This window comes from Camellia sinensis, chromosome 15 (assembly GCF_055761805.1).
Source record: "Camellia sinensis isolate YWXY chromosome 15, ASM5576180v1, whole genome shotgun sequence".
Lineage (NCBI taxonomy): Eukaryota > Viridiplantae > Streptophyta > Magnoliopsida > Ericales > Theaceae > Camellia > Camellia sinensis.
Window position 1 is genome coordinate 128,325,490 of NC_138975.1, and position 13,934 is coordinate 128,339,423.

General features: G+C 38.4%; 3 protein-coding genes across 13 annotated transcripts in view; 2 read left to right on the forward strand and 1 right to left on the reverse strand.

Annotated features, from left to right (window-relative positions):
- LOC114270840 (uncharacterized) overlaps positions 1–13,934 on the forward strand; it is a 221,071-nt gene that overhangs the window by 200,583 nt on the left and 6,554 nt on the right. The gene's annotated exons all lie outside the window — the stretch shown is intronic.
- The window catches only part of LOC114270844 (uncharacterized), a 124,339-nt gene that overhangs the window by 103,851 nt on the left and 6,554 nt on the right, over positions 1–13,934 (forward strand). For 10 of the 11 annotated variants that reach the window (XR_014357151.1, XR_014357153.1, XR_014357155.1 and 7 more), the window contains exons 2-3: positions 8,712–8,908; positions 10,738–10,777. Coding sequence is in view for 1 of the 11 variants with exons in the window: in XM_082909892.1 (XP_082766018.1) it covers positions 8,712–8,869 (158 nt within the window). In the remaining 10 variants the exon portion in view is untranslated. Of the gene's footprint in view, positions 1–8,711; positions 8,909–10,737; positions 12,669–13,934 lie in introns of those variants that run through there. The other variant, XM_082909892.1, reaches the window with a different exon arrangement.
- LOC114270837 (serine protease SPPA, chloroplastic) overlaps positions 1–13,934 on the reverse strand; it is a 122,344-nt gene that overhangs the window by 91,555 nt on the left and 16,855 nt on the right. The window lies entirely within an intron of this gene.

Here is a 13,934-nt window from a genome sequence, read left to right on the forward strand (position 1 = left end):
TTTGTAGCAATTTACAAGTTGAAGTTAAGCCGAGATTATTCCTTAATTCACTTGTTGAAATTTGTAGCAATTTACAAGTTGGAGTTAAGCTGATTCCTTCTCTTCATTTGTTGAAATTTGTAGCAATTTACAAGTTGAAGTTAAGCCGAGATTATTCCTTAATTCACTTGTTGAAATTTGTAGCAATTTACAAGTTGGAGTTAAGCTGATTCCTTCTCTCCACTTGTTGAAATTTGTAGCAATTTACTAGTCGAAGTTAAGCCGAGATTATTCCTTAATTCACTTGTTGAAATTTGTAGCAATTTACAAGTTGGAGTTAAGCTGATTCCTTATCTTCACTTGTTGAAATTTGTAGCAATTTACAAAGTCGAAGTTAAGCCGAGATTATTCCTTATCTTCACTTATTGAAATTTGTAGCAATTTACAAGTTGAAGTTAAGCCGAGATGACTGTTTCTCTTCACTTGTTGAAATTTGTAGCAATTTACAAGTCGAAGTGAAGCCGAGATTATAGTTTGCACACTTATAGCAATCTACAGGTTGGTCCAACCAAAGAAGATGCTTAACACTTGTTGAAATTTGTAGCAATTTACAAGATAATTTTAAGCCGACATGTGATCATCTATTGAAATTTGCAGCAATTTACAGGTTGAGGTAAAAGCTAAGTATATTGTTTAAACACTTGTTGAAATTTGTAACAATTTACAAGTAGATCATTGCTTAAACACTTGTTATAACTTGAGAAAAGTTTACAGTACGTGATAACACTTGTTGAAATTTGTAACAATTTACAAGTAGTTTAGACTAAGATCACTGTCTAAACACTTGATTGGAACATTGAGAAACATTCGCAAAGTTGACATTGAATAAGTATATGTTTTACACTTGTTGAAATTTATGAAAAGTTTGCAGGTCAGTATCTTGCCGAAGTAAAACTTGTAGTTATTATGCCCGAGATATGTGACCCCGAGAATATTGCACAAAGGTGGCAAGATATGAGAGGCATACAAAATATTCTAAGTATAGAACCATGCAGAAGCAAATTAAGAGAAATTAAAAGATTAAAGCTTCCATAGAAAAACAGTTGCAGTTGTATACAAAAGAAGGCACTACGGCCTACCAGAAGTAAATTGTTTCGAAGTAACAAAGAAAGGCACATCGGCTATGAAAGGAAGCTTACATTATCCAGAAAACAAAACAAAGTACAAGGGTACAAAAGAAAAGAAATGAAAGTTAAGACTTTTTAACATTAGCATCTGGCTGGATCTGAACCTCAGAAGTCTCCTGAAGAGATACCTCGGCTTCCTTATCTATAATAATTTCAGCATCAATCTCGGCAAGGGTTTCGTCAATACTCTTGTTGACCTGAGGAACGTCGGACGAACCCTGCTCCGGGGTAGCTTCCTTGGCAACTGCATCACCATCATCATCTTGAGTCAAGTCCAAGACCTGCTCATTCAGAGAAGGAGACTTAGCCCCAACAGCCTCCCTGGATTTCCTTACCAAAACTTCAGCCTCATCCTCGTCCTCACCTTCATCTTCATCCTTAGATTCAGAGGCATCCTCAGGTTGACTTGGAGGTAGAGGTGGTGGGAAGGGAAGAGGGATAGCATCGGCATTGCGAAAGAGTGAATCGGCAGGAAGATCAAGTTTCTTTATCAGGGACATCCAACCAAGGGAGAAGCCCCTGTTGCATGCCTGCCTGACCTGAAGTTTGTATTCTTCAGTGACGTCAGCCATACCCTGGGCGTATGCCTTTTCGTCGGCCTCCTTAATGTCAACATCCTTGGTGGCCAGGGCTTTCTGCAGTTCCCTTTCGGCTTGGGCCTTTCTGTTCTCGGCCTCTATCTTCTCTGCTTCGGCGACCTTCCTTATGGCCTCGGCTGATTCAGTTTTTTCCTCGGCTATCCGTTGGGCCTTAGTTGCAGCCTCGGCCTGGTCTTCCAGCTTCTTCATTTTTAGTTGAAGACCTTTGTTGGTCTTCTGCAGGACAGAAAACTCCCTCTTCATCTCGGTCATCCTTTCCCGGTTCTTAAAAGACTGCACTGAAAACGAATGAGCATGCTGAATGGCCTGAGAGAAAACAGAAGTATTAGAAAATATTTTAAGTATGAAACAGAAAGAAAGTCAAAAAGTATGAACACTTACTTGAACGGAGTGCTGGAGCATTAAGGCGTAGTTCTCATACTCATTCATCTTGGCATTCCGCTCAAGATCGCTTGGGAGGAGTAGAGCAGTACTGAGTGCCACGCCGACGTTTATATCATCAGCGCTGTCGCTGGCAAGGACAGGCTTATCTTCTAGAGTAATCTCAGGTGTCTAGGGGACTTTTGGTATTCTAGAACCCGAGGTCGTCGCAGACGATGACCTCAACTTCTTTGACTGTGTGGACTCAGAGGGTTGGGTTTCAGCAGACCTTTTTGCAGGAGCAGAAGAAGTCTTCTTACTCCCAGCCAATTGTGAAATTGGCAGAGTATCTTCAGTCTCAACTACAGTGGCTTTGGCCTTGGGCTGAGCCTTTTTGATTCTTTTCGGCTTTGGTGGGGGCATGGATTGAGTTTGAACAGCATTAACGTCGGCAGGTAGGTCGGCTAAGAGATCAATAGCAACAGGCTTCGGGCGACCCATCTCAGCAGTTTTTACAAGACATCGCCAACGTTTTCTTTCTGGTATTAGGATTAAGTATGGGGCTGAAGTAGATGGCAGATCAGCTGAGTCAGAAGTGGATCCTTGGTCTGCTCGTGATGTGGAAGCAGTGGGAAGAGTTGTGGCAGAAGGTGGAGAAAGACTCTTCTTATTCTTCTTCGGACGTCGGGCAGAGTGGATTTGTACGTAGGAATAAAGTTTAGAAGAAGAGGTGCTTTTCTTTTGTGGATAGGCAAGTCCAGGAGCTTTTTCAGGTCTTTGTTAGGAACGTAAGATTGGCGAAAGTCTTTCGCTGGCTTGCGAACGTCTGCAAGAAGAAACAAACATTAGAAACAGATAAAATGTTGAAGACTTGAACAGAAACAACTAAGTATTGACACTGGGCTCTTACCCTTGCCCTCTTTAATTGATCGGGGAAGAGGGTAGAGATGGGCGTCCTCGTCTGCACCAAACTCCCAATTTCCCGAAGCGATAACATAATCATCTCCAGCCCCCTTGTTGGAGTCTGGAAGGTCGGCTATGATTTTGAATTCAGTGGACCTCGGCTTGAGGTAATAGACGTAACCTTTTTCCTTCAGGTTAAGGGGGCACATAGTGTAACAATACTGTATATCGGCTAGGGTGATTCTAACGTTTTCTTGTCTGGCTAAGGCGATGATGCCATTGATTACTCGATAAGAGTTTATGGCAAGTTGCATAGGGTTCAACTTGTAAAAGTGAAGAATTTCGCGAAAAAGAATGTTAAGTGGGAGCCGTAGTCCGCACTCAGTAAAGGCTACAATGGGAAAGGGCATCGTATTGTCTGTAGGCATGATGGAATCGTCAACCCCAGCTAGCCTAAGGTGAACATCGGCAGGGATAGAGAACTCTTGCCTAAAGTACTCAAGTTTGGTCGGGATGTTTACCCTATGTCTCCACATACCCATAACGTCGGCCTAAAATCAGAGGGCTAGGTTTCAGAAAAAAGATGTTCTTAAAGGGTTATCGAGACCTCGGCGAAACCCTAGGTATATGCTGGTAAGGATTGTTTCAGTTTTTTCCTAAGAATTGATGGGTTTTATAGACAAATCCCAAACCTAAAGGCAAAGATTGAAAGTAAAAAATTGAAGGTAGAGATCTGGCAAAGACACAAAAAATAGAAAACAAAGGCGAAATTTCAGAAACAAGAACAGGGATGGGCTATCAAGAACATGAAGAATACGAGAAATAGAGGACCAAGATCAATGGCAAAAATACAGTAAAGTGGTGCAACAGTGCGTGTGTTCAAGGTATAGGCAAGGGCCAAATCAAAGAATAACACATTCAGATGAATGATTCACAAGATAGATATTTAAGCAAGACAGTAATAACAGAAGATTCCAGAAATAGTCAAGAATTGAAATCGGAGGAAAAAGTTACTTACCAGAAAAGAAATGAAGCCGATGTGAGGACCGCCGAAATCAGTCAGTAGTTACAGAAGTGGCAGAACGATGAAAGTTCCACCAGGAAGACAAACACAGAGCTTGGAAGCTTCAGCAATGGCGGAATCAAAAGAACGAGTTTTAGAGAGAGAAACAGCAAAAGCAATAGTGAAAAAATGAAAGAAGAATGAAGCGTTTTTTTCAAAAACCAAAAACGACGGCAAAAGATAATCAATGCGCCTGGAGCAGCGCATACGTCAGGCGACGTACGCAGGAAAAACGTGGTTTATAAGCGCGTCACAAACACGGACCAATAAGGTAAAGACGTGTAACAAAAACGGTTAAGTAAAAAATGCGTGACAGCTCACTCATATGAAAAGGTTCACTGGAATTATTGTTCCCTGAAGAGAACATGTCAGCTTGAAATAAATGATCTCGGCTGAAGAGTTTGTAAGCTAATGAATAGAAAGAGACATCGATATAGGTTCCATCACCTCAGAATGCCGAGGTAATAGAACCTAGGGGGCAGTTGTGGGGATATATTTTGTGAGTACCAACACGTGGCATGGTGACGCCGACGTGTCAGCCGAGGTGCCACGTGTCGTGGTAGTTATGCCGAGGTTAATCTTGGCAAGGCCGAGGTTATTTCCGAAGATATCGGAATCCGAGATAAGCGGATAAGGGACAAGAGTCCTTGAGTAAAGAGAAGACTTTGCTAAGATAAAGATAAAGCTCTTGGGGAGTTTATCTTTATCTCTTGAGGAATCCAAAGTAAGCACTGAATTGGAGTCCATAGAAGTCAGGCTTCTAGTAGGACTTGGATTGAGTACACTATAAAAGAGAGGCACCCCCGTGGGTCTAAAGTATGCAATTTATGTTTTGAGCAATAAGTTTAGTACTTGATTTATCTTTGAGAGATATACTGACTTGATCGTCGGAGTGCCCCCGGGTAGAAGAGCCACCGCCGGAGCCTTTTCTTTCTGTTACAAGTTCACTGAAGCCATCTATTCTGCCAGTGCTCTCCAGCTGATTACTAGGCGGGCAGTGTGGTCAGAAAAATACCCACACAAAAATTATGAATTTTGAAGTTATGATGTGCAATTAAAAGTCATGTATAACTAAAGTTATATTTTTTGTGATTATACATTTTATAAAAATTATACATTTTGTGAAAGAAATTATGTTTTTTTGTTGCACATCATAGCATTCTCCCCATATACACTTTATAATTACAGAAGAAAATGACATAATTTCATACTTTTTGAGTCATAATTAAAATTAAAAAAAAGAAGTCATAACAAAATATAAAAAAATTATAATCAAATATCTCAAAATAATGTCATAATTAAAAAAAGAAGAAGTTATAATTAAAGAAAAAAATGACTAACTAAAAATATATATAATATGAGAGTGTGTCTAATGGAATTTTCCTTAAACTAGATTTGATTGAGTTTTCACATTAAATAATACAAAAAATCTATTTTTTAACCCTAAAAAGAAAAATATGGATGCAGTACAAAAAACTCAGGTCAGCCGACTCAAAACATATAGCATGAAATTTTCAAGAAAACACTATTATACATATCTCATGGTGGATACACTTTAGTTGTGTCATTTTTTTTTCTATAGTTATGACTAATTTTTTCTTTAATTATGACATTATTTTAAGATATTTGATTATGCATCATATAATGTTTAGTTATGTTTTTTTTTTTTAATTTTTTTTTTAAGTTATAACTCAAAAAATATGAAATTATGTCATTTTTTTTGTTTAATTATAAGGTGGATGTGGTGCACCATGAGAGAGATTTGTATGCAGATATGATAGATCCATAATACCTTCTATTATTGTGATTGGTGAAAAGTAGTGGAATAAGGGGATAACCTCCTCTCTATACGTGCATGTCTCCATACCCATTCATTTTGTTAAAAAAACATGATTTATTTCTGTATTTATAATTGTCTGATAAATCTAATTTTTCATATTGATAATCTTTATTATAAAGCCTACGAAGTAGATGGTTTAAATAATCAAAATGAGTTTAAATTAAAACTCACAAAAAAAAAAAAAGAATAAATATAAAGAAATAAAGTATGAAGGAGAGGCATATACATATTCAATATTCAATATATATTATTTTTATTAATAAAAATAATTAAAATTTTAATCAAATGTACTGAGATAATTTTTAAATTCAAATAGAATAGCATGCATAAGTCAAATGAAAATAAAACAAGCATTAAATTGATACGTTAATATTTACCAATCCAAACCAGAAAAGGAAGTTCCTCATCCACCACAACATGGGGTTAGGATCCTCTTCTCCCCATTCTTTTCCTAGTAATTTTCCTAGTATGCTTTTGTTTTATTTTCATATGACAATCGGTGAGTCTCTGTTGGGTGGAACTCTAGAATCATAGTTCTACCCATTGTTTTGAGTGTTGTATTTAGTTGGTGTTTTTAAAAATTGATTTCACATTCATTTTTCAAAACACGTCTACTCGGTCATCCCTCAGATTTTCGGCCAACTGATCGGAACAGTATTTGATTTTTTTTTAAAATAAAAAATATTTTCGGAAATTTTTAAAAAAATTTATGAGTTTTGAATAGAATTTTGAGTAGTATATTTAGTTATGAGGTGTGAATTTTTTAATCAAATATCACATTCAAAATTTATAACGAAATAAATTTTTCACACTCAAATAATAATTTCAAAACTTACAAATTTAAAATATAACTCTATTATCAAATTATAATTCTAAAACTCTACCGAACCCAACTCTAATTTTTTCCAAAATGTAAAGCTGAGATGAGACACTCATCCTCGTTTTAATAGATTTCTCCCCGAAATTTCCTCTACTCCGCGTTGCCCTCCTTCCTTGTTATATAGATTTCTAGCCTTTGGATTGGATCAATCTAATGGTTCACAATTTGTGATGGACTACTGAGTTGATTTGTGAGTCTTTCAGAAGGTAAAATCGTCATTTTACTTTCTTGTTTTTATGTATTGCCGGTTTTATGTTATTTTGTTTTTATGTATTGCCGGTTTTATTGGAGTCTCTATTTATGTTATTTTAAGCTTTGGTGTTTAGGAATGGCAACGGGGCGGGCCGGGGACTGCCCTCCCCGTCCCCGATCCCCGACAATAAGAAATTCCCCGCCCCTGCCCTCGATCACCGACGGGGAGCCCATCACCCTCCCCACCCCCGTCCCCGATCGGGGATCGGGTATCCCCGACCCCACAAATTCCCCGAAATATAGTAGCTGGTCTGATTTTTTTGTTTTTTGTTTTTTTTTTGATCTGCCAAACAATTTTTAAATTAAAAAATCTGTACACAAGAACATGTTTTTGTTCAATTGTAGAGTCTGATTCATTGATATTAAATGAAGAAGGAAAAAAAAAACAATAATCTAAAAAAAATGGAAGACAAATCACAACTCAAGAACACAAAATTATCCACAGATTTGTGTATCAACAAATCATCATCAACAACAATAACAAAACCATCAGATCTCATAGAGAGAGAGAGAGAGGACAACGGAGGCATGAACTGCGGCGAACGACAGAGAAGATCGGCGTGATGGACGACGGAGGAGGTGGAGCGGCGGTGCGAGGTAGATAGAGACGCGGTGGTTGATCTGGATGAGATACGCAGTGGTGGATCGGCGGTGGATCTGGATGAGAGACGCAGTGGCTGTGGTGGTGGTGGTGGATCTGTGAGAGAGAGAGAGAAGTCCGTCAATGAGGGAGAGGGAGATGAGAGACGCAACTGTAAGTGAGACCTAGAGAGAGAAGTGAAAGTGAGATAAGGGAGAAAAGTGAAAGTGAGAAACATTGATCCTTTTATATATATATATATATAGGGACAAAATAGTAATTTTATATCGGGGATAATCGGGGCCGGGGATGGGGACGGGGACGGGGCCGGGCCGGGCCGGGGACGGAGCTGGGACACTTATCCTCGTCCCCGGCCCGAAACTGATCGGGGATTAATTTTTGAATACCGTCCCTTCTCTGTCGGAGGTATTTTTTGAAAAAAACTCGCTCAATTCAGAGTTGGGGGGTCGGCTCCCCATCGGGCCGGGGACAAATTGCCATCTCTACTGTGTTTTTCCCTGAAGTCTATCATTCTCTGGTGTTTTTCCCTTGTCTCTATCACGACTCAAGCGCTTTGGTGAATGAGGCTATTTTGACTTCCCAAACACCGCTTTGTATATATCTCCCATTACAAATCTAATCCACACCAACACCGTATGCATTTTGTGAGAGTGTCGGAAATGAATCCGTCTGAAAAAGTTATTCAACTCCCTCCGGTTGTGGCGGTGCCGCCGCCCCCTTCATATTCCGCCGCCGCCGCTGCCTGAAGCAGTAGTTCAAGTTCCCCATCCTCTTGATGCCTCCGCCGAGCCTTCTGAATCGCTAGCCCAAGCTCCTCCTCCTGTTGATGCCCCGCCTGAACCAGTAATTCAACGCAATGCTCAGCAACAGGACCTAGAATTGCCGAAGCTAGTTGTAGTTTGACAGCAGCTTTTGAAATCGGCTTCCGATCCGTCCAGACTCGTAAACACTACCCTATAACCTTCCAATTGCTGTGTCTCTTAATGGTGTCTGCACTCGCTTTTCTCGTTGTTGCTAAATACATCGTTGCCAACTACCCAAAACCAGGCCGCTTGCTTGAGCACGCTGGACTACTCCGTGGAGTTACCGCTTTCTTTGTGGCCATCCCCGTCTCTTTCCCTCTCTGCCTCAAGCTCATTTCCTGGATCGTATATGCTCTTTCATTGCTTGCCATTTCCATCTGCAATTGCCCTCTACCACTGTGAACCCTAATGCTAATCCTGTAGCACAGGATTGTCATTCAGGTTGCTTCTTTATGGATATTAATTTTAATTATTATTAGCTGCTTTTGGTCACATATAATATTTATATATGTTTGTGGCCACTGTTAATGCAGGACTAGTAGTACTTAAACTTGCATGCATAGGATTTGGGAGTTTTATAGATTGTAAAATGGCTTTGTTTATTGGAATTACTTCCGTTCCATCAATTATTAGTACAGTTTCATTTTTTTAATTATGCTCATTGATAGTGAATGTGTTAGGGCTAGCATATGATTGAATTGCACAGGAACTCCCATTTGCAAAATTTTCAGGATCTGGAATCTGAAATTCAGTTGTTTACTTTTCCTCTTCAATTCGCTGTACGATAAATTGTGGAAACTAAGAGATTGCATCGACTGTTCACAAGAAATGTGCATTTGATCCCAAAAGCAATATTATTAATGCAATTTGGTGATGGAAAACAACTAGTGAACATTTTTGTTACTTAAGTTTGATTATTAATAAGCATGATGTCGTTGGAGGTGCTATGATTCATTGGATTGAAATATATTGGTTAAAGTTGAAGAGTATGTGACCTATTGACGTATTCTGTGACTCGTATGAATTTACTTATTTAACCAAGCATAAAATCATTGATAGAAAAATGATTCGTGTAGCCAACCACACTTGAATGGGACATAAAACTTAGCTTTGATTTGGTTTGGTTTTTTGATGGGGCATATTCAATAAATGAATTCTATCAAAACTAGAAAAAAATCTAGAAGAAAAGGGGAAAAATCCAAGGAACAAATCCCATTGCACATATTGTCACCACTTTTCAAGATGATGTGAAATATGTTGGAGAATCTTTTATTGAAGGCCAGCTCCTTCTTCTTCCTGTGTAATAATTTGACTAGGTAATTGGTATTTCATGTGAAAATGGTTTTGGTATCACAATTTGTAAGTATTAACAAAAACCCTCAAAAAGCAATGAAGTTTATGCTAAGATTTCTTCTGGAATACAAAAACAATGCCACATCAAAACAATAGGAGAATCTTAAATTTCTTATTAAAGATTATTTTGCGGTGAAGATGACGGTCGTTAATGCACTTTGTTATCATTTAATTGTTAGATAGCTCAATATACATTGTTGGGTCCATTTCCTAATAACTTAAGCTTTTGAAAAAATTGGTAATGTAACATGGTATCAGAGGTTTGGTTGAGAGAGGTCTTGGGTTTAGGTCTCTCAGTTGGCATTTGGTATTCTATCTCTGTTTGGTTTCTTCCTCTTTGTTTTGTTGTTTGCTTCTCCTTCTGTTTGGTTCTCCACGTGGAAGACGGGGTTGCACTTGAGAGAGGTTGTTAGATAGCTTGATATACATTGTTGGGCCCATTTCCTAATAACTTAGGCTTTCGAGAAAATTGGTAACTTAACAACACTAATGGTGGTAAATATATATATATATATATTCATGTGCCAACATTTTTTTAAATGTTTCTCATATTGACATGCTGTTGACAAATTGGTGGACGATGGATCCTTGTATTGTTATTATAGTTGTGTAACTTTTCAATGTCAATGTCATGATTGGTAGAAAATTACAAGTTAAATAAATTACACTAGCAATATCCATTTGTTGCATGATTTCTTTTCCCTTTCCTAAGTGAGAATTGCTTGTTGATGGCTTCTTGACTTGTTTATGGGTATGACTTTGATAAGTTTTATAATGCAAATATATGTATTGAATGGTATAACATTCCTTGTTTTTTAAACTAAAATATTAGTTGTTAATTTCATCTAATCATTAATGTCAACCTTGTGGAACTTCTCTAATATGTACCGATTTTGATTGCATTTTGTTCTTTGAAGGGATTGGAAGTAAGCAAAGAAGCATGAAATGGAATAACAGGTACACAATACATGTCCTATTCTTGAACTTTATGTTCTCTCTTATGTATTTGTATGTATGCTTCTTGAACTTGTATTCACTAGTTAATTGTTTCAAATTTGCATAACAGTCCTTCTCTATTTTTTTCACCTTCATTCTTTTCGTCTCTTTCACTTTCCAATGCCGACCAATACTCCAATGCCCTCCATAGCCATCCCCCACCCCTTCTCCAACCTCCACAACCACTGTCACCGCTATGGAGGGCAAGAAAGTAGTGGTCGGCATTGGAAAGTGAAGGAGACAGAGAGAATGAAAGAGAAAAATAGAGAGGACAAAGTGCAAAAGTGGGAGACGAGGTGCAAGTCCATGTGTAGGGTGGTGTGGGGTGCAAGTCATGTCTATGTGGAGTGCAAGTTGTTGGTAGACAGATTGATTTTATCAGAAACAAAAATAAAGGGCGATGGGAAAAATGGAATTGGGGTTGACGGTGGTTGGAGAAGGGGGACAATGGTTATGATGGGTGAGGGGGTAATGGTCAACATTGGAAAGTGAAGGAGACAGCGAGAATGAAAGAGAAAAATAGAGGACAAAGTGCAAAAGTGGGAGACGAGGTACAAGTCCGTGTGTAGGGTGGTGTGGGGTGCAAGTCATGTCTGTGTGGAGTTCAATGAGCATAATCAAAAAAATGAAACTATACTAATAATTGATAGAAGTAATTCCAATAAACAAAACAATTTTACAAACAGTATAAAACTCCCAAATCCTTTAAAAGCGGCTAATAATAATTAAAATTAATATCCATTAAAAAAAGGAACCTGAATGATCCTGTGCTATAGGATTAGCATTAGGGGTTCATAGTGTGAGGGCAATTGCAGATGGAAATGGCAAGCAATGAAAGAGCATACACGATCCAGGAAATGAGCTTGAGGCAGAGGGGGAAAGAGACGGTGATGGCCACAAAGAAAGCAGTAACTCCACAGAGTAGTCCAGCGTGCTCAAGCAAGCAGCCTGGTTTTGGGTAGTTGGCAACGATGTATTTAGCAGATGGAAATGGCAAGCAATGAAAGAGCATATACGATCCAAGAAATGAGTTTGAGGCAGAGGGGGAAAGAGACGGTGATGGCCACAAAGAAAGCGGTAACTCCACAGAGTAGTCCAGCATGCTCAAGCAAGCGGCTTGGTTTTGGGTAGTTGGCAACGATGTATTTAGCAACAACGAGAAAAGCGAGTGCAAACACCATTAAGAGGCACAACAATTGGAAGGTTATAGGGTAGTGTTTACGAGTCTGGACGGATCGGAAGGTGATTTCAAAAGTTGCTGTCAAGCAAAACGCTACAACTAGCTTCGGCAATTCTAGGTCTTGTTGCTGAGCATTGCGTGGAATAACTGGTTCAGGTGGGGCATCAAGACGAGGAGGAGGAGGAGCTTGGGCTACTGATTTAGAAGGCTCGGCGGTGGTGGCAGCAGCTGCATCAAAATGATTGAGAATTTGAATCATTGATTCAGAAGGCGGCGGAACTTGGGCTCCCAAGTGTTCTTGGGTCGTGTTGGAGGCTGGAAAACCGCCCAAGTCCGTCGATCCAGATGGAATTACTGGTTCAGGCGGGGCATCAAGACGAGGAGGAGGGTACGGATAAGCATACTTTGGATCATTCATCTTTGCAACACAACCCCAAAACAAGAAAAACAAAAACAAAAACAAGAAGAAGAAGAAGACGATGATGATGAAGGAAAGATCAGAGAAACAGAGAGAGAGAGATGTGCTTGAGTGGTCTCACCTTGCTCAAACTTGTAGTTGTTAAATAGACGAGCTAGCTATATGCCGAAAACAAAAAGCACTAGTTAAATTCAACATGTCTTGAATAGAATGTTTTCTTTATTTTCTCTTGAATAGAAAATATTCTTTATGAACCCTCTATCCACTTTTTCCATAGTTGATGCAAAAAAACATTTATGGCCTTTATATTCTAGTTTCATAAAGAACCCAACAACAAGAGATTCTTAAGGGAAAAGGAATCCTACAACAAACTTATATTTCTGGCCTTTATCTTTTAGCTTTGTAAAGAATTGATCATTATTTTAGCTTTGAAAAGAAATTCTTTTAGCTTTATTTTTAGCTTTGGAAAGGAATTCTTTTAGCTTTATTTTTAGCTTGGAAAAGGAATTCTTTTAGCTTTATTTTTAGCTTTGAAAAGAAATCCTTTTAGCTTTGAAAAGAATTGACATTTTCTTTGAAAATAAATTCTTTTAGCTTTGAAAAGAATTGACATTTGCATAACAGTGATTTTTGATTATATTGATTTACAATGTGTTGGTTGCATTTAGTTTTCTTGTAAATTTGTAGAGCATTATTTCCATTGTGCAACATCATCTATTTCTAACTGAATTATAATAAATATGGATGCATCTCATAGTGTTTTTTCATTTGAATAGCTTCTCATTTTTCATTTGGTAACCCAAGCTACTTGAATCTCAGTTTGCATGGCAGGATGCTGATATTTGCCAAATATTGTAAAAAATTGAGCTCTTTCTTTTGAAGTACCGGAGTAGTCTATAAACTAATATGCAATTCAATACGATTATGCATAGTGGCTGACAAGGCTAACTAACAACATAATCTATATCTAGGTGAGTATGAGATGGATAAATTAACTTACCAACCAGCCTCTGACATCTCTCCCTGTCAAATGAATCTTTAGTTTCATCCCCCAACATGCAATTCTGCTCCAACATGGTATCAGTAGCTTTATACCCAAGCACACTTTGTCTTTAAGAAGGTCCAAAGCATATGTTCTCAGTGAGATAAACACTCTCTTTGAGATGTTGCAACATCAATACTCAAGAAGTACTTTAAGTTACCAGAGTCTTTTATCTCAAACTCCTTAGTAAGATAGCTATTCAACTTCTGCTTTTCTATAGATCAAATATCATCAACATACACAAGGAGTGCAGTAACCTTGTTTTCATGTGACTTGAATAAATTGGGTATGGTCATCTTGACTCTATTTGTAGCCACATCTAACCATAGCCCAAGTGAACCTCTCAAATCATGCTCTAGCAGACTTTGTAAATCGTATAATGCCTTTTTAAGCTTGCACACTCCCATCAACTGAGAAATCCTCAAAGCCAGGTGGAACATCTGTCAATACTTCTTCCTCTAAGTCTTCACAGAGTAAA